Source organism: Battus philenor, unplaced genomic scaffold (genome assembly GCF_028537555.1).
Source record: "Battus philenor isolate CCGP_79_NKW_IND1 unplaced genomic scaffold, ilBatPhil1.0.hap1 SCAF_20, whole genome shotgun sequence".
NCBI lineage: Eukaryota > Metazoa > Arthropoda > Insecta > Lepidoptera > Papilionidae > Battus > Battus philenor.
Window position 1 is genome coordinate 4,109,511 of NW_027181683.1, and position 26,992 is coordinate 4,136,502.

General features: G+C 34.7%; 1 protein-coding gene across 1 annotated transcript in view; it reads right to left on the reverse strand.

Moving 5' to 3' along the window:
• Nucleotides 1–6,310: 6,310 nt before the first annotated feature.
• LOC137922701 (talin-1-like) overlaps nucleotides 6,311–26,992 on the reverse strand; it is a 99,106-nt gene continuing 78,424 nt past the window's right edge. The window contains exons 46-63 of the mRNA XM_068765731.1: nucleotides 26,762–26,864; nucleotides 25,918–26,048; nucleotides 25,429–25,561; nucleotides 24,820–24,943; nucleotides 24,524–24,688; nucleotides 23,785–23,975; nucleotides 21,070–22,932; nucleotides 19,602–19,718; nucleotides 18,380–18,574; nucleotides 17,838–18,039; nucleotides 16,918–17,048; nucleotides 14,920–15,039; nucleotides 14,242–14,451; nucleotides 13,647–13,825; nucleotides 12,936–13,100; nucleotides 11,658–11,957; nucleotides 9,925–10,083; nucleotides 6,311–9,535 (exon numbers count right to left, since the gene is read on the reverse strand). Of these exons, the coding sequence (XP_068621832.1) occupies nucleotides 8,512–9,535; nucleotides 9,925–10,083; nucleotides 11,658–11,957; nucleotides 12,936–13,100; nucleotides 13,647–13,825; nucleotides 14,242–14,451; nucleotides 14,920–15,039; nucleotides 16,918–17,048; nucleotides 17,838–18,039; nucleotides 18,380–18,574; nucleotides 19,602–19,718; nucleotides 21,070–22,932; nucleotides 23,785–23,975; nucleotides 24,524–24,688; nucleotides 24,820–24,943; nucleotides 25,429–25,561; nucleotides 25,918–26,048; nucleotides 26,762–26,864 (5,512 nt within the window). The 3' untranslated portion in view covers nucleotides 6,311–8,511. The remainder of the gene's footprint in view (nucleotides 9,536–9,924; nucleotides 10,084–11,657; nucleotides 11,958–12,935; nucleotides 13,101–13,646; nucleotides 13,826–14,241; nucleotides 14,452–14,919; nucleotides 15,040–16,917; nucleotides 17,049–17,837; nucleotides 18,040–18,379; nucleotides 18,575–19,601; nucleotides 19,719–21,069; nucleotides 22,933–23,784; nucleotides 23,976–24,523; nucleotides 24,689–24,819; nucleotides 24,944–25,428; nucleotides 25,562–25,917; nucleotides 26,049–26,761; nucleotides 26,865–26,992) is intronic.

Genomic DNA, 26,992 nt, shown 5'->3' on the forward strand with positions numbered 1-26,992 from the left:
ATGAACTAATAAACATGTGTGCTAGGAGTGGTAGTGCTTCATTTTGTCAATGGTATATGAGTTATTTATAAACACGATTAGAGACAAAGTTGCGGTGGGCCTTATTTTGTTTGAGTAGTTTATATACCAATATAATCAAGTAAACCGAGTCCGAATGAAGCATACAATACTTTTTTGTCATTTATTTAAAAACGATAAAGTCAAATCGATAGTAATTAAAAATAAATCAATTTTTGGTGAATAGGCAATAGCGGAACTACATAAAAGTAGGCAAAGGTTATAAGTTATAAGCTGAGAGACATTATAACACTAGTGAACAGTTTAAAGAAAAAGCTTTTGAAAAAGGTTAATAAGTTTCAAAAACGTTTTAAAAAAGTGTAAATCGTGATTTTCGAGAATAAAATAAAATAGTTCAATTAAAGCAACTTGGAAAATAAATAACCAAAAAAACCAGGAGATCTAAACTTCGGAGTAACGACTTTAATTTATTTACTGATAAAGAATACATAGAATGTTACTTTTTAATTCGCCACCGCTTTTGAACAAATTTCACTGATGTTTCACTTTCCACTACAAAAACTGTATATTCACTATTAGCTGGTATCAATTTATCAAAGAAAACGTATATACATGCTGTATCGATTTCTAGTTTGGACATGTAAACGCCCATGATATTAAATGCAGACCAAATTTAAAAATTATGGGGGGACACCGATTTATTATAAGGAATATAAATAATATCCTTATAGGTTGGTATCCTTATTGGTTAGCAAATAGCTACCTAAGTATCGTTTGAGAGTAAATTCAAATAACAGATAAACTTCGATTTAGGGTTAAAGTTTCCGATCCGTTTACTTTTTCTTTATTTAAAATTGGTAGGGGACGAAGGACGTACAGAGTACATAGACGATCGGAATAAATAATAACAGTCTGAATAGGAATATCTAGAAAGAGTTGTACGAAGTTATGTAGGTTTCTAGAAGCTCTTAAAAAACCGATGGCATAGATAAATTTATTCCGAAATCTAAAGTAGGATTACGTACTCAGCCTGAACAGTATTAGGTTATAAAGCCGTACTATTGAATAGTACTTACATATTAGGGAATGTGTTTTCGCATATTGTATGTATATGAACTTGTTCTAAATTCTCTTCAGCTGCACTTTATGATTTTGACGATATTAAGATGTCAAAAAAAAATTAAAAAAGCAAAGTCGATAAAATTTTGTTTCGAACAATTTTTTTGTTTGAGAGTTTTTCTTTAGAAATGGAATAATGCAACGGAAGCACAAAAAGCGCATTTAGGCATTTTTGATTCGAGTATTTTGATGTCATAGCTTTACCTCGGTCTGTTTGTCAAGGTACGGATAAAATGGACGCCAAAAAAAAAATTAGGATCAGTATCGGTAGCTTAGAATAACAAAAAACTTTTGAAAGCTATTTAAAAAAACTGGTCATAGAAAAAAAAACTCGTTATATCGGTACCACACGTTTTCAATATAAGAAGGATAACGAACTGTCTATTCGTTTGCGATTGTTTATTAAAATCTTATGATATAGCCTTTTATAAAGAGAATAATAACTGATAATAAAAAGTACTGGATGTCTTTCAACTAAAATAATGATGAATAATTTTTGATAGAAATCATAGCATAAATTGGCAAGTTAATTTTAGATATTCGAGGAACTGACACGCGTTTTAACGACCCGTAATTTTTGCGGAAAGATATAGTAGTGTGACACCACTATTATATGTTATTAGTTTCTAGTCGGTTGGAGCGGAAAAAATTAGGATGTTTATTTTTTAAAACGACTACGCAACGTTTGATTGAGTGCGACTGCGATTATTCTAGAAGTTTCCGGAATTTCCTACTATTATAATAGTCTTATCGTTTGAAAGTTTTTAGTGAAATTAAATCTCGTTTTATTTTGGTTTATGTCAAATCTTTTAGTTTCTTAAACAGGCTTCGGCAGCCTCTTATCGTAAATCGTCATCGGAGAATTGCCTATTCGCCTACAGCTTTAATTCTTCTATTGATCCAAATGTGGTATTTTATTTTATATTTTATTCGGGATCCTCTTGTAATTCAATGTTTTGCTTAAATTTACTAAAAAAGGGACATTAATTTTGGTAATGCTACGTACATTATTCCCGTATTCCCATATAAACAAATTCCCACACACACACGTGTTTCTAATTTCAGTTTTGATTTTGTGACTTTTTTTCTAATTTATTGTTTGGTTTTAATTCATAATAATTATCTTTGTGTTCATCTTAACATTTTACAACTGTTGCTATTCGAAACACAGTTATTCTACCAACAATATCATTTCAATGTAAAATTTTGTAAAAAATAATGATTCATGTAGTAAACGCTGTAAATACCTTTCAAGTGCGTATTGCTATTGTCGTACTATTTGGCAATAAATTAATAAATATTCATAAAATTTATCCTAAAACTTATTTTTATTATTGAAAAGTCCGACAAGAAAGTCGTACAAAGCGGTCTGAGTTAAAGAATTTAAAGAAGCATTTGTGCTTTCTTACTTACAAAAGGATTGGCTAAGCACCACCTCCCCGCACCTGCACTTTTAATTCCGACCACAATGAATTCTATATTTAAAATTTATATATAATAAAAAAATATTCAGCATAATGCATTCCTAATTAACGGCACAGTTCAAGCTGCTGCTGTAGTTGACTTCGTAATCAGCCATCACAGGGCGCTCTTCTTGCGTCAGGCTGAAGTCGAACACGGCGACATCTTTGTCAAGCGTCAACTTGTTTTCTGACTTCTGTACACGAATGACAATTAAGCTGTTAAGATATGAAATTAATATATTGTTTGATTCCCACGTAACTTACTCTAGGTTTTTAGAGTCTATGTATATATCCCACAGACGTTATTATCTGTGCCTTTATTTGTTGCGATTACAAGTATTATTTCCCTTTTTTGATTTTGTTATGGAGCGTCGCAGTGTTTCATCACCATCATTTCAGCCAATGGACCCTCAAGTAAATAAGGAATAGGCATAAGCCTCTACTAAAAATTGCTACGAGAACCGGTCGAGCGCATAGGGATTTCCCGTGACGCCTATTTGCGCCACGTTTACCGGCTCATAGTCGCAATAGCATCGGCTACAAACCCATTTTCAATTTATAAACTTTCGATGTAACGGACTGTTGGTATTGTGCATTGAAGGAAAGAATTAGTTTCACACTTACTTCGTATATAATTTATCAAGAATTTAATTTAAATTGATTAATAAATCTTGGGAATATATACCAGAATCCAAATATCCTAAATTAAAAAAGGCAGCTTGTCAAATTATTATATGTTATAATAGTCGAATATTTGGAACAACGTACTAATTGGAATCGCTTTATTTTATTTAAAGGTTTGTACAATATATAAAATAATCAATATTAACAAATCAACATCCGTAGGAATTACTGATAAATGTTTTCACCACTTAACCCTTCCATTACCACAGTCCGTTCCGCCGAAGTGTCGCTACTGAACCGGACATATGCGCAACGAAGTGTGCACGTTGCACGGCGGTAAGCTGATGTTCGAATTTTCTCATTTGTGTTACATATTTAAAGATTTTACTGTCATATTAATAAAAATTAGAAATTAGGATAATTTTTAGTAATTTATTTGGCTGTGATAAATCTTAAAACATTTACTGGGATCTATACATAAGCCCATTACGAAGTGGATACCGGTTAACTCCGGCGCTAGTAACTAAAGGGTTAACGACTAAATTTTAAAGAATTTTTAAGAGGGATAAAATAAATTGGCTTTATCTTCAATATTTACATACAATAAACATATTTTATACTTTACCAGATCGTGAGTTCGCTTTTTGAGTGGAGGTCTGTGGTCTCTTTAACTTACCCATCCGCTGTTTCTAACCATAAATATTATTAAGTAAAGTTTTCGTAAAATATTTAATAACCTTCTTTTTAAACTAAAAGCAAAAAAAAAATACAAGTAAAAGCAATAATTGCTAATGTAAAAAAACCGTTTATTTCACTACGGATGAAGTGGAGTTCTTGGGTCATCTTACAGTCCCGGTACAAAACAGCGTAGGTGATTTTGTAAAGTTTTGAATGTTACTGAAATAAAAATTAGTAATACTAACAAAAAAAAAAAATCATCGCAACACAGTCAGTTTAAAAGAATGTTACTTTTAGTTCTGGTAGTTTTGGAACATCTAAATATTACAACAAAAACTTTAGGCTACGGTGCACTCCTCTTTATTGTACAAAGGCGAAATTAATTAGTACTAATTTTCGCTGTGCGTCGTTAGGTTTTCGAGGTTGCGTTGTTTTGGGTTGAAGCTTAATTTTTTTTTCTAAAAGGTAATAACACTTTTGTTTATAACTGCACCATGCCATCAAAATTTGGGGATTCTCTTTCTAACTAAAAATCAACGCAATTTTAATAGTTTTATTTTCACTTTGTTTTGCTAATTTTAGGAGTTCACTTTCAATTACGTAGTGTGTTGTGCTTTTTATAAAAGCGAATAATACAATTATATAAATTTTTACTTGTTTTTTCTGGTTACAAAAAAGTAAATATTATTCCAATTTATTTATTGGCAGAGTTATTTTATTTTTGTTTTTTAAATGTTTACTTTGTTGAATTTTCTTTTTAGAAAGAAGTATTTTCGTGACCTTGGAACCTATCTTCGACCTTTACATGGTTTGCTATAAAAAAATCTAAATTCTCTTTGTGGCGTTTCAATTTGCGTCGTGTCTTTTTTAAACGTAACCACGACGCAAAGTGAGGTATTGGTGTATAAATAACATTTTTAATTCTGCATTCCATTGTTGAAGTTTGCGTTAGTCGCCTCTACCAACAAGGACGAACAACCAGTAAAATGTAATTAACTTGACATCATGTGATTACTATAACACAAGTCAACATTAAACTAACAATCCTACTGCACAACGCACACAGTACAACTCAGCATTGCCTATCATTAATGAGACAGCTTTATGTCATTTTATTATATCTTATTAGGACTAACATCCGTTTTCATTTCCGGTATACATTTCTAGAGGCAAGAATAGCTGTTGTACGTACAAACAACAAACGTTGTATGTACAAACAACCATAATAGATTGTCATGAGAGATGGGACAGATAGAGGACGAATGCACTTAAAAATCTTTTCAAGAACAATTTATTTTCAAAAACTTTTATTATTTTTTTGTCGACTACAGACAAAAAAATAATGAAAGTTTTTGCCTTAAAAATTTAACGTCAAGTCCTGTCGCTGCAGTAGAGGTAAATGATTTTGATTGCTTTTTATTTCTGGATTTTTCAACATATGTTTGGTTAGGTAACGTCCACCCATAAGGTAAACAGATGATCTTTTAAGTTCATCGAAAGTTGCCGGATGCCGGCAGCTTCTAACCGGCATTAGAAATTTATGGGATAGACCCCATACCCGCGGAATTCGCAAATGCAATTTGGGCACAGTTGGAGTCCAATCACAAAAAGAGGGTATTTCGTCATATAGCTGAATTTATGACGATGGGCACTCAGAAGGTAGGTTTCACTCACGTTACACTACAAATCCACGAGTGATTTACACAATTTAGAATATTACCAGTGCCAGGAACAAAATACACTAATGTTATGTTTAGCAATTCATTTAAATCAGGGATGAGTAACCTTAATCAACGGTTCAATGTATATTTCATTTTTTTTGTCGGGCTGTACAAAAATTTATATTAAAAATATAATAAAATTTAACATTTATCATGAATTTAATAAACTTTATAATTAAAATAAGAATAGAAATATAGAATTTAATGAAAAGTATATATATATTAATTCAAAATATTTAACGGTATGTAAAGTATGCAGCTTTCTTATCACTTCCGTTTTAATCGGTGGTAGTTTTTTTTATAAATTTCATGGTTAAAATAATTTTGAATATTTCGCAAACATGTATTTCCGAACAGACATATTTGCTTTATATTTTTCGTAAAAAGGGAATTTTTTTATAAAAGGCCACATAAGATTTATAAAAAAATTCGATGTTTACTGAGAAAATCATTATTCGATTTTTTTTTAAAGTAACTCGTCACTAAAAATGTTAAGATTTTGTATTTACTACCATTATATTATAATTAATTTTATAACAATATATTGATCGGAGAAAATCGATAAAATTAATTAAATTTTAAAAATGCTTGACGGGCCGTATTTACACGTTGAAAGAGCCGCAAGCGGCGCATGTGTTGCTCGTTCCTGACTTAATTAGATAGGCCGTGGAAATAAAACAAATTACATTTAATTAGTTACAGTTTATTTTACTCAAATGTAAGTTATACAGGTGTAGATACCACAAAATGCCCCAACTAAGTTATTATATTAATTACAAGCTATCGGCTCAACTAGAAAGAATCGTACGTCTTCGAGATACAGATAAATGATCGTAAAATAAAAAAAATTCTTACAGAAACGGATTATTTGGCTTTAGTATATAATATAACGGAGAATATAATGAGATATTTATACTACTCACGTAATTACATTAATTGTTCAGCACGACACTAAGCATCTAATAGCTACAAGAAAATGTCAAATATTAAGATATAGGATTAACATTATATTCTAATGCTAAGTTAGCAGTCCAGTTTGGTTACTTTCGAGTTACTACATAAATATATCGATAATGTATTACATAGTCATTACTAAGACACGAATGTTAGCCTTACTTTACTTATATTAATAATTACTCGTTACATAACACATCCTGTACACGTCTATTAAATTGTAAACACGATTTCGAACGTACCGTATGTACATTTAGACAGTCCGAGTGTACAGGATGTAAATCTTAACGAATATATATATTTATATGTATATAAACGACAACTACTGAAATTACTCTCATCTAACCTATTAGAATTGGTGTTTCAATACCTTCAGTGGACGAATCGCTTTCGCGGGCATCTCCCTATAACCTATGAAAGTTTCATACAATAGTACTTTAATAAAAAAATTATAATTTGGTTAAGGCACAAAAAGTTTTTTAGGCATAAACATACATTTTCAACTCTAATAATCCAATTTCCGTATCGGAAATATAGATTTTGGTTATACGATTAATAATAACATGCTTCGTATTCAATACATGTTAATAGGTTAATAAAAAAACTACATACAATTCTAAAAAAAAAAGTTTTTCATTGACACACACACTAAGAAAAACTACGTACCGAATAAATCGACAGCTGTCAACAAAGTTGCCAGTTAAAATTAATAGAGTTAGCTACAAGATACAACTAGAATGGTTCACGTAATAAAAAATTGCATTGAATAATAAACATAGCTTCATGCAACTTAAGAAAACGAATTCTTTACCCAAAGTCAATAAAAATGGACAAATACGTTAATAAAACAAACCTGTTATTTTATTACCAGTTATTAAAAAAATTGCACCGAACACTCACTACTACTATATAGACTTTATAATCACACAATAATATATTTTAAATAACTTATCACGTAGTTGTCTATGGCACATTTTATAATCTGTTGAGGTTAACTGTTGAATGTAGTCGATGTATAGAAGTATACAATAGTGTACTTCTACGTTAATCTTTGTAAATATTTTTATTTTGGTAATTGAAGGCACAGAGTATTATATTTTTATATAATAACAATGTTTAAATCATCTAAATCCAAAGCTGCAATTTGGCTCTTTATAACTCAACAGACTTGGTAGGGGTGCTTTCACGTTCGCATGTAAGTTGGCAGTTTTAAATAGAAAGTGTAAGCTACCAAGTCTACAGCAAACTGGTATAATATTACTTAATTTGTTCTATAACAATAACAGGCATCAAGAATAAGGACCCATTATTGGGTTAGCACTTCGTGAATTGACCTGGGAACATCTATGATTCCATTGCGTTTATAAAATAGTAAATAAAAATATAAAAGACACGATTCTTTAACTGCAAATGTATATTATTCTAAACTAAACTATTGCAAGCCAGTTTTAACTGTTAGATCAGTAGAATCATGTCCCCAGGTTAAAATTAAACATCATAAATAGATCAACTACAATAAATCTTTTCAAGTAAAAAAATAAAATCTTAAATAGCTCTTAATATTAACACACGGCACAGGCGCGGCTTGTCGCGACCATCTTTCATAAATAAACTATTTTAGCACCTCTGATTATGTCCTAAACCTATATTAGATCTTTGTGATAATTTGGTGTTCGAGCAATATGCATATTTATAAATGTTAAATATAACAGTAAACAGGTTCTGTAAAGTTTAGCAATTGTTTTTGTAGTATACAACATGCAGTACATATATATCGCAATTTATTACACCATTATCACAAAGAAAAATCATTATATAATTTATAATTTTTTTTCAATAACTATTCGATTTTACAAAAATGCATTTCTTCACATAAATACACTTAAAGCGTTAGAGTACTATTAACGACACACACGACTAAATAGATGCCAAGATTAGAAGTTGCCAAATTTCTTCGTAACGGTGGAGCTTGTCTCCGATTTATGTGAGCTGGTCATTACGGATTTTCGTTCAATGGTTTCGGACGTAATGGTTTGTTTGGAGAATTTATTATCTAAGCTGTCAATCTCCTTCACGAGGTCGGCAGGTTTTTTAACCTTTGACACACTGGTGGTAGTTTGGTAGTCCGACGTCTGGAATTCCGACGGTCTCATGAACGAACGACTCGTGTCCGAACTCATTTTGGAGTCCAATGTATTGAAACGTGAGTCTAGAGTGCTATATCTCGAATCGTTATCGAATGACTTGGATAGTTCGTCGATGCCTTCTAGTTTGATCGGTTCGTATTTCGTACTGGTACTCGTCATGTTTACAGGCGATGAACTGTATATTTTAGTTGTTGTGATCTTCTGAGTGCCGTTAGGTATTTCTTTGACTTCGGTGGTAGTCTCTTCATGGTAGTTAGGTCCGCCATAGCTGTGGACTTCTTTACCGTACGGAGAAGATATCCTTTCGTAAGTCGGCGTCGAAGCTTTCACCATGTCCATGGAATTCTTCGAAAAGTCCGTGAACTGACTAGTCTCGTATTTAGAGGGAGTGGAAGTCGCGAAGGGAGATTTCACTTCTTGTCTTGTTTCAGACGAGATGAATTCAGTCTTCGGATAGCTCTGGTAGGATTCACTTTTGACAGTGTACTCAGAGTGTTTGGTACCGCCGGGGATAGCCTCTGTTGATTTCTGATGCTCAGAGAAGGTCTGCCCAACACCGTCGAAGGGGGATTTGGGAGTTGACGGTTTTTTGAGAGAAGAATAGATAGGTTCCTTATCATCGAACTTAAGATCTCTTGCATTGAACTTGGGGCTCAAGGGCGATGGGAGTTTCTGCGCGTCGTATCCGTACCGCTGCTCCTGCTTAGTGAACTGATATTGGCTCGACTGATTGGACTCGAACTGGCGCTGCTCCTCCGTTTTAGTGTACTCGTTAATAGGTCGCGGTGTGTCGTAGAGCCTGGTCTCGTAGCTGCAATATTGCGATTAATTATTATAATACTTTCATCATGCGGGCATGTTTCTCAGAATCTATCGAACTTCCCGTAACCGAAAAGAAAGGCAGGCACTAACCAACACCGGCATGCGGCATGCGTTAGAAAGTAGATTAATAACAATAAAAAAAGGTTTTATTACTTGGAAATCGGGTAATGTAAGAACATACAGCGTATAGGCCCGGCGACGAGAACATGAAAGAGGATTATAGCGCAAGTTGTCTCTGAAATGCGGAATGATAAACATGGGGTAAGGTCTCGGTGGAGGTCGAATAATTGACTTGTCGATGGTGATGGGCGGTGCTAGCCGGTGCGCAAAGGATGGAAGAGCCAGAACGAACCCAATTAACTAGCGTTGTCCTCGTACTTTAGAAGGGAAATGCGTCTCGGCGGAGGCGGCGGTGGCTTCTCCCTCCTGTAGAAGACGCGCTCGCTGTCCTGCGCGTCGTCCGAGACCAAATAGGCCGTGCGCACTTGCGGCAGTTGCAACGACTTCACGACTACCGTCTCCTCCGTCACGCTCGTCCTATTAAGGTTAATCACCCGCATGCAGGTTAGGGAAGGGAGGAAGAAAAAACAATAATTAGTTGTTAGTCGCTACACTTGCACGTTCCATTGCTCCCAAACCTTATATTCGTTCTTGCGCGTTAAGTCTTGATATAAATAACAATAAGAGGGGTTCAGGTTGGAAGCAGTGGACTTGCGAGACATGATTAACGTATTACAAGCTGTAATGTCGATACACATAGGCGGTATGTACAGAACGATGGTCGGACCGTCGTCGGCGGTAAAGCGCGCGTAAATGTACACGGGAGATAAACAAATCGATCGCAAGCCGGCCTTATCATCACAGCGACTTACTCGTGCTTCATCGTTCTGTCATTGCTGGACATGTTTTCTCTGCAAACGAAACATTGCCTGAGTACAAACTTAGTTACCAATACGCGTGTCAATGCGTTTGCATTCTAACTTCGATTCATTAGCAGGTTAGACTATACTTAGAGGTGCTAATACAACAAATTAATATCTTAATAAAATTTCAGTCTCAGAGAGTCTTGTATCTCGTTGTAAATCCACTATACAGTTATATGTCAGTCTTATAAACTATATTATAAATAAAGTAAAAAATTTCGATTTGTTATTTATCTGCAGAAGCATAAAGCCTTCCATGCGTTACAATGTAGAAGTTCTATAAGTGAAAATTTCAGTCTTTTAGCAGTAATACATTTCCTTTAACTCAAGGTAAGCTTATATGTTAATAAAAATCTAATGTAACTAAAGCTATATAATAATACATTAAAAATAATTTTATGTTTATCATCTTTAAATAACAAAATGATCGAGTGAATTTGTTAAAAATTTTGAACTATTGTGATACATTGATAAAAACTTAATATTAGTTTTGACAAAATGCATAGTGTATAAAAGCATATGTTGATGTAACATTAATAACATTGCATATGAAAATTAAATTTGGACGCATATTTCGCAGATATTATAATTCAATTAATTGTACAAAATATTATATCTTTACTGCAACAATAACTTCAATTTAAAAAAAAATTACAATATGATTTAATACAAACCTTTGAGAATTTAAATTTGGAATAGTCCTATTATCTATTATTATTCCTATTACAAAAATACAGTGTTTAGTAGAGGCACGAATCATAAGATGATAATGAAGGCACTTTATACAAGGAGGCTTGCGTAGATGTAAATCATCTGTCCGTATGATCCAATGGCAGCGTGTAAAGAAGCAAAGACATATTAGAACGTTTGCAGAAATTCGTCTAAAACTTTGATCGTAGCTTAGATTTAAATTATAATTTTATTACTTTTCAATTAACAATAAGACTAATAAATATTTAAGAACTTCTTGAAGTTGATTAGGCAATAAAAGATGAAATTACAATATGTACACAGTACAATTATCACAAGCAAAAAGTGTATTGAATAGTGCAAAATGGTATGTCAGAATAAATATAAAAATTGTTGAGTATCTTATTCTTTTAGAGTTTTTTTTTTAAATTATAATTGAAAATGCTCGATGAAGTGTTAAGTCCAAACTACGACCACGAACAACACCAACTAACTTACCGTGTGGTGAACCCTTCGTAATTTTGTTTGGGAGTTTCCTCTTGTGGCCTAAAGCTGGAAAATGTAGGGCTCTGTGCAGTAAACTTTTCTTCCCTCTGGTAGCCGTTGGTGTTGTAGCCCTGCTGGCTGTCCGGCTTCAAGCCCGGGCTAACAGGGGCTCCGTGAATAGATTGGTTAAGGCTGGACACGTGGTGCGAGATATTGGTTGTGTTTTGTGTCATATTTGTGGTGTTTTGCGCCGAGTACGTGCTGTTCGGACTGTATGTTGTGTTCGCGAAACTGCTATTGGGTGTTTTAAATCTGGAACGAAAAATTAAGAATTTGTTTATTACCATCTCTTCAGTTTCTATATAAATTTATGGTTGCAGCAAACTTTTGCCTAATATATCGTGGACCAAAGTAATGCGATATTAAATAACAAAATTCAAAACAATCCAACAGTGAAGTCTACAAATCTATAAAAACAATGTTGCATATATTAAAATACTTTAACTGAAATTCTTAAATAATCTAGATAACGCATATACGGCATTGAAAAATGAAGTTTATTGCCTCTGCTTAAAGCACACTATCGTCTGCGAAGAGATTATTATTAATGACTGCACCTATCATTTAATAGTATTTTAAACGAGTCGGCAGTTTATTTAAGCCTTCCAGAACATTCCATTCCAGGTATAAATATATATAAATAATACATAAAAACTGGATATTGTAATCAGCATCTATCTTTACAAAACTTGTAACAGACCGATCATTTCATACGTATGTGTAGTAAACGCCCACTCGTTCAAAAATCTGTGAATAATCTCTAGGTTGTTCTAATCGAATTAAAAGGCAACGGGTCTTTGTAACTAAAGAGTAAATTAAAGTGCCTATTCCTAACGTACTCGTTAAACGCTAATAACAAAAAAGACATTTTAGATTGTCATTAATCAAACATTAACATCATTATCATGCAATAGTATTACCATGTGTATATAATCATATTATATACTAAACTGAACTAAAAAAAGAGACGGGCACTGCTGGACAAAGACCTCTTAAATCAGTGGGGTTTCCAATAACACAGGTTCTAAGTGACTTGCATTTATCGTTTTTCTTCGACATTAAATAGATAATTCCACAAGATGGATATGGGTAGGACGTGACCTTGCCGGTTCATTGTCTATATTCCAGAACCTAAGGCCCTAGTGGAATCAATAAATAAAGTAATCACTTTATAATAACTTTTTTTACCACCGTCTTTTATTACTACAGTAATTTATATATGTACGTTACCTGTGTGGTGTCGACGCGTCGCTGGAGTAGCCGGCAAGGTGCACGTCGGTGTCTGTGTCGTCGCCCGAAGTGTCCCCAGCTCGCAGCTTGTACTTGGCTTGACGGATGGCAGTGAGACGACCTCGTGCTTCTTCCAATTCCTTCTCTATACGAAGAACTTCCGATCTGTAACAAATAATATAAAATTGTACATCGCTGTTAAATACTTCGAATGCAATAAGTTTGGATACGTGTAAAGTATCCACGTGTGAAGTACGTAGTGGAGACTGCGATATGGCAAGCGCAGCATAAAATGATCTTGTGGGTACAAGATAGACAGCCGCATGAAAGAAACCGCTATTATTAGAATTCTATAGAGAAGGTCCATGTCGAGCAGTGGACGTCCTATGGCGAAAATGATGGTGATGATGAAAGTAGTAAACAGCAGTTCTATCAGAAGGAACAATGCAAAATACAGAAAAATGTAATTGAGATTATAAAAACTTTTTGTTGTTAAAATAAATAACAAATAGTCGTTGAAAAAAAAAAACCAAACATGCACAAGGTGGACAGGAAATATTCCGGAAAATGTAGGGACTGAAAAAAAATTTAGGTAAGCTCGTGGTCACTGCTCGAGAACCTTTTGTCACTGGCTAAGGTGACTGTACATTAATTGAGAGCTATAAAGACACATTTGCCTCCTTAAATGAGACTGTATATAGCTATTATTACCTGGCGTCGATCTCCTGCGCGATGCCACCAACCATGCGTCGATTGAGCACGAGGCTGCGCTCGTCGTCGCAGTGTATAGCGTCGCGCGCCGCACGCACCAGGTTGTCCGTGGAACGGATCACCTCTGCGCCCGCGGCCTGCAGCCGCCGCGTCGACTCCGACGACGGGTCGGCTTTCACCTGGACACAGCAAAATGATTCTTACCACTGACGACTTAAAGCATTAAAACCGAGCACTCACGTTGACAAACTTCAAAGTCGCTCAACAAGACTGAGCGATGATCGAGATTTTATAACGATACGCGTCAGATATGAGAAGATCAGTACATCACCGAAAGTAATCCCAGCGAAATAAAATGTTGAATTAGCAGAGGGGAGATCACATAGCGCGCAGAACAGATAGCTTCTGATGTTAAGACTATGGATGCGCTAGCATTGCGTAAGGAGTTCACCCACAAGGTGGACATACGATCTTATTGAAGTCGTCAAGAGACGCTGGATGAAGACTACTTACAACCAGTCTTATAAGAAATCTAAAGTGTAGATCTATATCTAGGAGCGAACGTTGTATAGCCGAAATCATGATGAAGATATACCTTGCAAGCAACAAGCAACTGGGCCGTAGAAGAGGCGACTTGGCGCGCACTGGAGATGAGCCGTTCTTCGGAAGCCGCACCCTGGACCAGGGCATTAGCAGCTTCTACCAGAGCATGCGCTGCTGCCGCCACCAGCCTTGCAGCCGACACCAGACCCTCGGACCACTGGCCGTCGTCAGAGGACGAGGCAGGTCGTCGTGCGACCTTACCCTAAAATAGTAAAACTTAATGTATAAAATTTTAGATATAGTTGATAAATATTTTAATATTATATTACACACCGGTAATGTCAAAATTATGTAAACCTTACATATCAATTATTACACAACAATACGGACAAGATAAAAATGTATATCGATTTTGTTTTGTCATTAGACTATTCGTTTTTCCCTCATGGATAAATGATGTTGTTCATCATCATTAACATCTGTAGAGTAACTGGGGGGCAAAAGTCCCTGATAGCGTACATGGGTTTGAGATGTCACTTAAAACGCGTTTAGCATTCCGAATCGATGGGATATGAAAAAAAAAAAAACATTAACATCAATGCGGTTTTTACTCCCATCCCTTTTTGCTCTTTTTTTATTTGTGCATTAAATACTAAATCCATTCTAAGTGAAATCATATTGTATGCATGGTAGTAAAAAGAAACGTGCATATATTTTCCGGTTAATGTACCTGGTCAATAAGCTCGCGTTGTGCAGCCGAAGCGGCGCGGACCAGCGCCGACGTAGCCGTGATAATGGACTTCGCTGCTTCCAGGATCATCTCGTCGAAGTTCAGACTCTCATCAGTCTCCTGTAAACAAAAAGATTATATATCTTGATTTAAATATAAAATGTGCGGTAGTTTAAAAGGTTAAACATTCATGTAGAGTATTTCCCACAAATCAACGTCAAACGGAAATAAAAATCTATTTTTTATTTCTTGATTTTAAACCACAATAACATACACACGCCCAATTACATATACAAAACAAAAACATTTCTTTTTGAACATGGTATAGTAACTATTTGGAGTACTATTTTTCAAAGTCATATTTACTCTCAAAATCAAACTTAGCGATATAATTATTTGTCGTTCATTTACAGAAGGATTATTTACAGCAGCATGAACAAAAACTAAGTAAGCATTGATAATGGATGTAATAGAAAGAAAATCACAGCATCAATAAAATTCGTTAAGTTTCGAAATGCAATAATTAAAAAAATACGTGGCATGGAAATTTCAAATTAATTTTCTGGCCATTTATGGCTATTTTAAATTAATTTGCGAAATAAATTAGTGGCTAAGGCTACTACTTGCTTTATCACTATTTCATTATATATCACTACTTCGTATTACTTTGAAATTACAAACGAATGATATACATGGACATTAAAGAAATTATCTCCTTAAAAAAGCGTTTATCCTAAAATAACGTGAGAGAAAAAAATTATTCCTTCTGTTTCCTTTATAAGCCGGGTACACAGTTCATTAATAGTCTGTCTATAACAGGGGTGGACAAACTCTTTCATAGTGCGTGCCATTTTTCGAAATATTAATATTCTTGCGAACTGCAATTGAATACGCGTTTAAAACACACAAAAATAAGTTTTTTTTTACAAAAATGATATTTACTGAAATTATTTAAAAAAAAGTAGAAGATATGTGTATTGAAGTTAGATCTAATGGCACAAGTATATGACAGCACTCCTAATAATACTGAAGATGCAGGTTAGTTAATTATGATCGGTGTTTGGATTTCGCTAATTTTATGATGGAATAATAATAATAATTATTCATAACAATAATTTGTTTACATTTCCGAGGAGCTGACGTAGGTAATGTAAATATTGAAATAATAAGATAATCGGAGCCAAAAATAATTATTTAAAGAGCCGCATGTGGCTCGCACGTTGTTTGGCCACCCCTGGTCTATACAAACCCAATCTACAAATAATATAAAAAAATATTACAATAATAGTTATCTTCTTTCTTCTTAATGTTGTTTTGGGTCACGATCGATAGGTAATATGTTTGATTCCTGGGTGATACTAAGATACAACCAAGAATATCAAACATATCTTACCGACGCGTGCCACTTTCGATGTTTTCTTTCTTCTGTAGCCACATTTACTTACACAAACCAAAACAATGCAAATATAAAGTTTATTTGTTATTCAATATTATTACTGCGAATGAGATTCTAGCTCATTAACTTTTCGAACAAAGCCCATTCCAATTGCGAATATTTGCCGAAGAGAATGAATATGAAATCTGATTTTGTTACTTTGAAAGACAAAGGCAATGGTCATGGGAATCCACGTTGCTGATGATTATAACACGGATCACCTTATAATAAACCTCATCATCTAGATGATGGGGTTTACTACGAGGCGACCAGCATTCGTCGCCTTCTATCGAATAAATTGTTTCATCTGTTATAATACATTAGCTGTCCGCCACCCACTTCGGGAAACGAATGAACATCCTCAACCCACTTGCTGGTAGAATTTCGTTCCTAAGCTGACTGGAAGGTTTCTAAAAATTTCGGGTAACTAAGCTTTATGGTTCCTGAGATATCGTAATGAATCATACATATCGACAATGTCTTATAGATAAGATCAATTATACTCGTATATAATTAATACAATTGCTATATACATATAAAGATAAAATGTAGGTGGAAATTACCTGAAGCTTTGGCGGCTTGCGAGGTCGCAAGGCGTCCAGCTTTCGTGCGGCTGCATCGATGGATGCAGCTGCGCCAAGGAGTTCCGCCTCCGCTATGACTGTCGGATCCTCCGGGTCCACCCACTCAGAACCTGGATTGTTAATTATTTTCAATAAAAAAGATAGTTTTAAAAAGATCTAAATTTTAAGGACATTATTGAGTTGAAACAGTTCGGAAACAATTATTCATTCACTCTTTTTACAAATTGTGAAATTACGGAATTAACTTGTCAACAACAAGGAGGTACAAAGATAAGTGGTAGGCAGGTTTGTAATAAAAATTACTTTCAATTGACATTGCAATTAATTTGATTGATCGGACACTGGTAGCAAGTTGCAAGGACTCTTAAGTGCGAAGCTTGACTTGGGCAGTAACTGCGTATACGTTTAAATTTCTATTATGAATGTGCTAGAGAGGATTAAGCCTGGACTTCACCAGTTATGGTCATAAGCATGCGGTAAGAAAATTTAAGCTCAATAAATAAATAATTAAGTAGGTGTTCCAATTGTTCAGCAGCTTTTACCTATATAATGACTTGCTTGTTTTAATTTTAAGCTAAATCAACAATAAATTGTTATTTTTCTGTTGAAAATGTATGGTTAATGAACAGAGTCAGAGTATTTCGGTCTTGTGGTAGTCTAGACTATTTAGTTTATTACTTATTTTTATTTTAGTTTCCTTCATAGTACACTCTTTAAGATTATGTTTAAGATTATGTCTGGGACAATATTTTGACAAAATTTTTATTTATTGGTAAAAGTTTTGATTGAAGTGGTAACCTTTACACTACGAGCGTTGCCTATAGACGACATTAGCACGACGGTCTGAATGTACTTATTTTACGTCTAGAGTGCAATGATCACCGTTCAATTCAATTAACCTTTGAGTAGTTCGGCAGCGGCGAGCATGTCGGCTACAGCGCGAGCCACGCAACGCGACAGGTCGGGCAGCGCGGAGCGTGCGCCTCCGCCTGGCGCCGCCAGCACGGCCTGCAGCAACGCACGGAACGCCTCGCCCGCAGCCCGCGTCGCTTCAAGTGTTCGAGTGCGAAGCTCTTCAGTATCTGCCGCCTGGGCTGCACCCTGTATATCACAATAACGTTAGAAAATATAAGCTTGTTTATTTCATAACCATAATCATTTCAGCCGTAAGATCGCCACGGCTGAACATAAGCCGCCCCCATAGATTTCCAATAGGACCAGTTGGAAGCGACTTGCATGGAACATCTTCCGAAGATAACTATCACAGTAATAGAAGACGAAGTCCCAATGTTATAGTTATCATACGCAGTAACTTTGAAATAAAAATAAAGCACGGCATAGTCCGTTAGTGTAACTATTTTTGAAAACATGTATGTACTTACTTACATGTATTTACTTTTTAAACACAAAAGTCGTTAGAAATGAACAAAGCATAGCTGACCTTGGCGGCGACCATCATATCGACGACAGTCTTGCGTCCCAGGTTGGCGGCTGCGGTGAGCTGGTCTTGGCTGCCTGCACCGGCAGCGCTACCCGCTGCCACAGCGCGAGCTGTCGCCGCTGTCATCAGGCGTGTACAACGGACCAGCTCTTCTGGTGTGGCGGTCGATTTCGGTGGAGAAGGCGACATTAAAACCTACAACATAATTATAAAAATAAACACACTAATTATTATAAAAAGCATTTTGGAACATGACTCTGGACGTAGGCTAATAGAAATATATAAGCCCCGCAGTGTATGTTCTACTGCTAAAACGATCACGGAATATATTTCTAAAATAATTTCTAAGGAGAAACATATCATCTTACAACTTTTATTACTAAACTAAAAACAAATAAATTAATAAGTTCGCTGAACTGTGTTTGATTTAGAGCATATTTTATATATAATGTAAATGCAGTAGAGGGTAAGAACTAAATAATTTTATCATTATCATCAATTCAGCCATACATCCGCAGCCGGACAGAGCCTACTTCTGGGAATGTCGTGGTAGAGATTAATGGTGAGGATATAATGGAGTCCTATGTCGAATTAATATGGGATTCTCAATAAGCCCAAGATCAAATAACGAATTATTAGCCTGGAGGCAAACTAATCGTTATATAGATATATATGTTATATGTTCCACCAATCCAGTTTTGCTGAGGTATGAGACATTCATCATCCGAACTGCGTGTTCCTACAGAATTCGAGATGAGTCTACGCATTTGGTATAATACTGTGATCAAAAAGCAAGGTAACATGTTTATAAAATGTAAATTATTTATTTATTATTTAAATTAATTACAACTCCTTCAAAGAAATTCTCGTCCGATAAAACGCACTTAGCCAACGCTTTTTCTATTCTTCAGAATACTCTTTTTCTGGTATAGACCTTCGATTCGGTTTGGGTTAAGTGAAATGATATTCCAACTTTCGATGAACAGACGCTTGGCAAATGCATGATATAATAGTGCTACCACCCTAGGATAAATAATTTACATGCCTTTCTAATGCTCGAGAGTTTTGTGTGACAGTTCCACTTTAATTTTTTAAAACATGATCATACTATATTTTTCAATTCTAATCTTATGTTAAATTAAGAATTTTGAATTTGAATGACTCTTATATTACCACTATTGGTATGCTAAGCGCACATAATTAACCCAAGTGAAGATAGTACCTCAATTTCTTGTGATATAGCCTCTATAGTGGATTCCAAAGCTCTGGTGCCGCGAGTATGCTCGTCTTCTACGGCTTTCACAGTCTTCAGCAGTGACGTCACGTTGGTCACCATCACCTAAAAAGAATACAATCATTAAATATTCAATTTTTAAAAGTTTAAATATTGTAAGAGATACCAATGCAATGAAATATTTAAATCAAAATTCAATAAATTTAGATTTAAAAAACTACGCATGATTGTAATAACATTATTATTAAAGTAAAGCATTAGATTAGTAATATTCCATTTTGTTTTATAATACAACTAGTAATATACAATGCCCAGAGACCACGAAAGACCAAAGCATGTGTAAAATATTTGTTTTGATGATTACAAAGGCAACTTGTATTAAAACTATATGTAATGTAAAAAAAATCTTAAATCATACATATATATTTATATATGTACAAGTAAAATACAATTCAGGCTAATACTTTTATAACAAAAATATTATTTGTTAATTCTATTCTCTGTTATTTATAATCTTATTACTTCAACATTCTTTTCTCATGATGATATTGTTATCTCTTAAAGGTAATGTGAAAAAAAAAACAGACGGGAGTGAAACGGTATTTAGTCCTAGTTTAAAAATAGTATCAGTTACATTGTTCACTAATGTTAGCCAAACCAAACAAATAACTAGTTATAAATTTTGATACATTTCAAAAGCTTTGGGTTTGCTGGAGAAAATGAAAATTTTGCGATAGACGATATAACGTTGTAAACCCAATGTAGACTACAGTGAAATATAACAAGCTCATGCTATATGCAGGAAACCCAAAAGCTTTCAACCATAAAAAGTATAAATAAACTAAATATGTACATATAAAGCTGTTTGTGTGTACGTCAATATTGGACTTTCAAAGCTTCGCTGTGTGTGATACAAAATGAAAGCTTGTGGTTTTAACAGTTATTTACTTGAAATATCAAGCAGGGTGATCTGAATCACCAGATACCGTGAGATGGTGCGGCCTTGACATTTCTTACGAAATGTGTTTAGTGATGATGTCTCGTGTTACCGGCAAAGACCTAAGGGACACCTATGGTCAGATAATTCATGCCACACAGAAGACGATTAATTAAAAACAAAACTAAACACATTTCTAAATCTCATGATTGGAACAACTGAGCTAAAAATGATTAAATAAAGTGATGACATCGTAAGCATAATACTAGTATTTAAAATTTTTAGATCATAGCACAGAATATATTTAGGTATATGCGACGAAATTATACTATATGCTTAAGACACCAACACATGATTAAGAAGAGAAAGGAACGACAACAATGATCCGATGATCCAAACACCAGACAACATGACAAGCGACTCGTCTCCACACCATGCGATCCATTGCGTGCTCTGCAAGACTCGTTTGTTAGACGCTGTGCACGGTCGGTTAATTTAGAGGGTATTTAGAAATCTGACCGAGTCGTCGTCGCGCGTCGTCACGTCTTCGCTCTCTCGGAATCTGCTGTTTGTAATCTCGTCCAACATTCTAAGCTGCTCGTCCATTCGGCTGTTGGGCCTAGACCGTCTTGTGCTGTTCTTGTATTGCATTATAGCACGAATTCTGCTCAAGTCTTCTTCCGTAGTTTCCTTCTTGTTAAGCATTGCTTCATAAAAATTCCACCAGTTGTCAATAGTGCCAAACTGTTGCTCTCGATTCTTTAAAATGTCTTCATAAATTGACCACCAATTGTTAGCGTAATATTCTAAGGGATATGTGCGTGTCATATCGAATATTTCTAAATTGTTCATAGTACTTTGTTCCTTTTCTTTGGATCGTTTAAAAATATTTCTATTATTTACAATTTGAGTACTACGAGGTTTATTGTTCAAATTTGAATCTGAATCGATATTGAATATAACATTTTTGTGCGACGGAGGCGGTGCGAAGCGAACCTCGTCACCTTTTGGTTCGGGTACCAGATTTTCTTTGTTTTTAATACCAGTCTCGTTCTTGTATTTTCTGATTATTTCTTTATAGTATTTTTCAAGCAGACACAACTCTTCGTATGAGTATTTTGATACATCGATTTGACTGTAAATTTTTATTATGTCTTCAATGTTCACAATTTTTCTCCTCTTGCTTTCAATTTGAATATTAGAGAGTACTTTTAATTTTTCGATGAGGGGATCAAAACCTTTATAGACTATATCTTTTTTAGCAAACTCGATTAATTTTAGGACTATGTCTTCGTATTTTTTATTATACTCTAGATCTTTATTGATAGCTTTAGATTTGTCAACCTCTTCGATAAACGTTTCTAATGTTTCCTTTTCTTTTTCATATTTGTCCATTTCAGTTTTTATTTCTCCTAAAACTAGTTCATGACCGCTAAATCGTTCCAATTCGCGCCTGGTCTCTTCCATTTTTTCAAGGTTTCGTTTAGCTATAGCTTTCCACCACTCTGTATCATCTTTAAACAATTTCCAGAATTCTAATTTAATTTCTTTTGTTCTGGATTCTGGTCTGACACTAATGTTACATTCACCGTTTTGTTTTAGTTCTGGGCTACCCTGGTTAGAGTTAGAAGATTGTATGGATGCAACTTTCGTATTATTTATATCTGGATTTGAATTGTCTACTAAATTCACAGGTTTAACTTTTTTAATCTTAAATACTGGGCTTTTCAGTTTCGGTGTTTCGTCGAGTACCGAGACTTTAATTGGTGGTGTGCTTTCCTTTTGCTGCGTTTTAAGTGTTAGTTTAATATCCCCTTTGTTATGTTGTTCATCTGGAATGGTAACTTCGAACTCAAGATCCTCTATTACTTGCGAAAGTCTTTTCATTTCATTGTCCAAATCTGATGATGCCTTCATTCGTTTGAGAGTATCCTGTTTTCTTTTGGATTCATCTTTATCACATACTTGAACAACTACGTCGACAAGTTTTTTCAAATCACCCAAGAATATATTTTCACCGTATTTTAATACCCTCCAATCCATATCGAAAATACTATTACGTGAAGTTAGATTGTATCTAACATTCAAGTCATCATCTTTTAAGCTTCTTTCTGGTACGTTTGCCATGAGACTTTCTATATACGCTATCGCCTCCTCACAATTATCATGAAATATAGAAGGAGAAACATCGTCATCCTGACTAGAGTAATCTAGAAGTTTGACAAGTTCTTCTTCTTGGTCGGACTGGAAAATGTCAGTTTCTGAGTCACATGAGTTGTAATCAGTTCTAAGAGCGAGATTTACAGAACGCCTTTTGGACTGTCGAGGCATGGTGTTAGGTCTGATGGGTAGACTCCAGCGCTTCGTTGGGTCGCTCAGCCGCTATCGGAAAACCGTGAATTAGTCGCGGTCAAAGTCCAATATTGACAACATACATCATTGGTAAGAAAAACAACCGACACAATATTATGAACATAGAAAATGTAAATATAAAAATGTGCCCTTTAAAACCACACGTAACAAATATGTGACACCTCAACATTTTGTATTATGTAAAAATTAATAAATAATTTATTAACACCACAATGATAAATTTAAATCGTGTTTCATGTGCAACATTACAAGTGAACGAATAAATTGCATACAGTGGGGTGCCAAAGAGTACTAAAGTGATACAATAGAGCAACACATTTCCTATTACTTGCAACATTTATAGTATATTAACTTTTAAATACTTTCTACATGGAACACTTTTTTTTTTAGAAATTGACTTGATACTTGTAATAACGATAGTTGTTACTCATAGTTTATAACTTCTCATAATATATTTCATTAAATTTTAAATGGTGTAACTGATTAGCTATACTAAGAGATATAATATGGCGAAGAACACTAGAGCGCATACAACGTTTATACATATTATATCAATGACGAAGCAAATCTTTATGCTGATATTGAAAAAAAAATCAAATCACTCGCAAATCTTAAAGCATAAAATAAAGGGCATGATACTCGTTTGCGATGCACACATAGGATCATTTAAAACGATCGCTTGTATACGTCACGAGAAGAATGCATGAAGAGCCCAATTTGATAAAACTAGAATCAGATTGAACTTCTTTACAAGACATTAAAGCTACGACGGTTCGAAATGCGCCCTGATCTGAGAAGAGTCCACATCAAACAGACCGTCCTTTTCAGGACGTAAGACCTAGTATTTAGTTAAAAATAAACCTTAGCGGCGTGCTTCAGGCGTTGCATATCTGGATGAGCAACGTGTTTGCCGCTCGCAGCCGCCGTCGCCGCTGCAAGGTCTCTAAGGGCGGCAGCTGCATCACGTGCCGCGTTCAATACAAGCACTTGTGGTTCAGCACTGCCTGCTCCCAGAGACATTGCTCCTTGCTTCACCACCTCGCATAGTTGCACTGCGAAATGTATATTGTACGTATATATTTATTGCCAATGAAAATTATCAAATTTCTACCGATACCAAGTACAATCACAAATAAATATAATAACAATTATACGAAGCATATTCAAAATTATTTCCACTGGACATATCTCCATTAAACATTGTGGTCAGTTATCAGAAAAGTGTTTCGGGGACTTCAAATTTAATACCTTTTTCACCAAAATACGACTTAGTCACTCTTTAAAGTGTGTCTTTGAATTTAATAGCACAAAAGTCCGGTACACAACTGATCTACCTGCTTTATATAATGCTACTATAGCAATTCGGTTCTATCACAACTTCAATGCCACAAAAATATTTACCACAACAGACTTTTATTCGTAACTATATGGTATAGCAGTAACTTAATATTTATTGAAAAATTACTTTTATTTATTATAATAATCGGGTATATAATAAGAAAGCACATAGAGGCGATAAAAAATGTAATAACACAATTAGGGAGCCTAATAGCAAACAAGTGATTCTAGGTACGAGTGTAGATATAGATGTAAACATTACCTATAGTTCCCACTGCACTCTGTGCGGCAGAGGCCAGCTGCTCCTGCGTGCCGGCAGCGCCGCCCACCAGCGTCTTTGTATCCTCCACTAGAGTCTTGGCAGTCTTCAAGATGTTCTCACGGTGATTGGAGAACGTATCGCCTTCCTTATCCGAGTGTAATGTTCCTGGTACAAAATACATTTTTAATTTGTCATGATTTACTTACATAAGTAACGGAAAGGAAAGAGAGAGACCGTGAGTTAATGAAATTTATATGGAACGTGACAATAAGTTTCAGTAATAATTTCCAACTAACCTGCGCTGGCAAAGAGTATTGTGGTATCGAGATCACCGATGATAGTAGCAATAGTGGCAGCTGCGTCGATACACGCTTGGGTACCACGAGAGCCTGCCTGCAATGCACTTAAAACTGCCACCACCTGTGAAAGATACATTTCATTTAAATGGTAAAAAAGACTTAAAAGTGTTTATTAAATTTATTAATCGGTAATCATCAATAAGATTACCATGAACTTTAAACTATATTATTTACATTATGATTTGCGTTCGCATCTATTCACAAAAATTATGTAGATTTTAATAATTAGCAAGGTTAATGGTTTCACATACATTTTCGCACTATGGTGATGGTATGGTGACTATTGCAGGAATCTGTTACAAGTGTCCCGTCCAAATTAAAAATTATGGTTTGGTTTAGCCAAATATTTTACTTATATAAATAATAAAAAAATTGTCTGTAATATTTTTAACCTGTGGAACAATTTCATTGACTACACCCCGGAAAATAGCTGTGTTTCTTTAACATTATTAACTAACTCAACTTAAACTTAAGGCTTGTGTTCAAGTTGTAACATTTATAAACACTATAAATAGACAAATGAACAAATTAAACTCGTAAATATACCTTTTCATTAACGCGCCGGGCGGCATCGGCGACAGCTCGTTGGTTTTGCGCGATGGCTGAGAGGCGGCAGTGTCCGCCCGCCTTCACCAGCTCAGACACAGCTTCGCCCAGTTCCACGGCAGCCATGCGGATCCTACAAATTTCAAACGACGTATTATTTACACTACATTGCTTCCTCCTTTAAGGTCTCTTGAAAAATTCTTATGCAAATAGCAAGACATTTGATAGCATCGTGGTCGAATTAATGTAAAATATATGGAAAAGTATATACATACTTATTACTTAACCAGGCGCAAATCGCACTATTTGTGAACTAACGTGAGAAAAATCGCTTAGTGTTTATAATAAGCGATATTTTAGAATAAAACTCATTGCTGAAATATCTTTCTCTTGTAAAAAATTGCATCCTTTTCAGTTCAGACTTTGTATGCAGGCCGATTTTTTGTACAATTTTAAAGTTGTTCTTATATCTATTGAAAGAATTTTGACCTGTTAGCTACGTCCGCGTTGGGTGTTGTGGCGGAGGCTCCCACGCTGTCCCCGGCCAGTTGTTCGTATTTTCCACACATCTCGTTGCCAACCTCCACTAATCGGCTCGGTTCAGTCGCAGATTTTGCAGTCTGTGAGTAATAATAGCAGATATTAATGATTAATGTACATAAAATATTAATACAACATTTTTGAAGAAAATAATAATTTAATAGGGATTTGAAATGTTAGTAAATAAATTACAGGGTGTAAAGAGCTTTAAAGAAGTGAATACATAAATCATTTGTCAGGAAAAACTTTTACAAATATTTCAATGATGACTTTGTAATGTAACGTACATTATTTTGTTATTGGATTGCGACAGACTAACTTTAACCGGCAGTACAAAATCTGCATAGACAGATAGTAAATGATAACTACTTTTATTATGTAGTAATCCATATTTTGAAAATGTTTTTTCTTACTATATTATCATTACATTACATTGTTATTAGACCATTGATTTAGCGTATTGTGTACCATACATTAACTGATGGCAAATAAACAATACATTCGCCACCTTTAAAGCTTTTACACCTATAACAAAAAAGTCTATTAATATTTGTAAAATCTAATGTTCGAATATTCTAAGTATTTTGAATTGCTTATTCTGCACTACCATTAGTTAGTCGAACTGCTACACTGATTTTGTTGAAACTTGGTATTGTTATCATCATTTCAGCAATAAAACATCTACTCCTGGACATAGGCTTCCACATAGATTAAAAAGAAACAAATTCGCTATATCTTACAATTTATTAAATAAAAAAATACTTGGTATGAAAAGAGTATTTAAAAAAATTACCATATCGGTAGCCAGTCGGGCTATTTCCTTAGCGGCTCCAACCATCCTGGTCTGATAATCCACAAAGGAGTCCGTCTCATCGAACGACCCAATCAGTGACATCCTGAACCAAACATTAAACTTAATATATTTTATTTATTCACTATGACAGAACGACTAATTTTACAGCACAAACACAGAAACAACCACTTATAGAAAAAAACATCGATTACTACTTTAATCGATAATAAA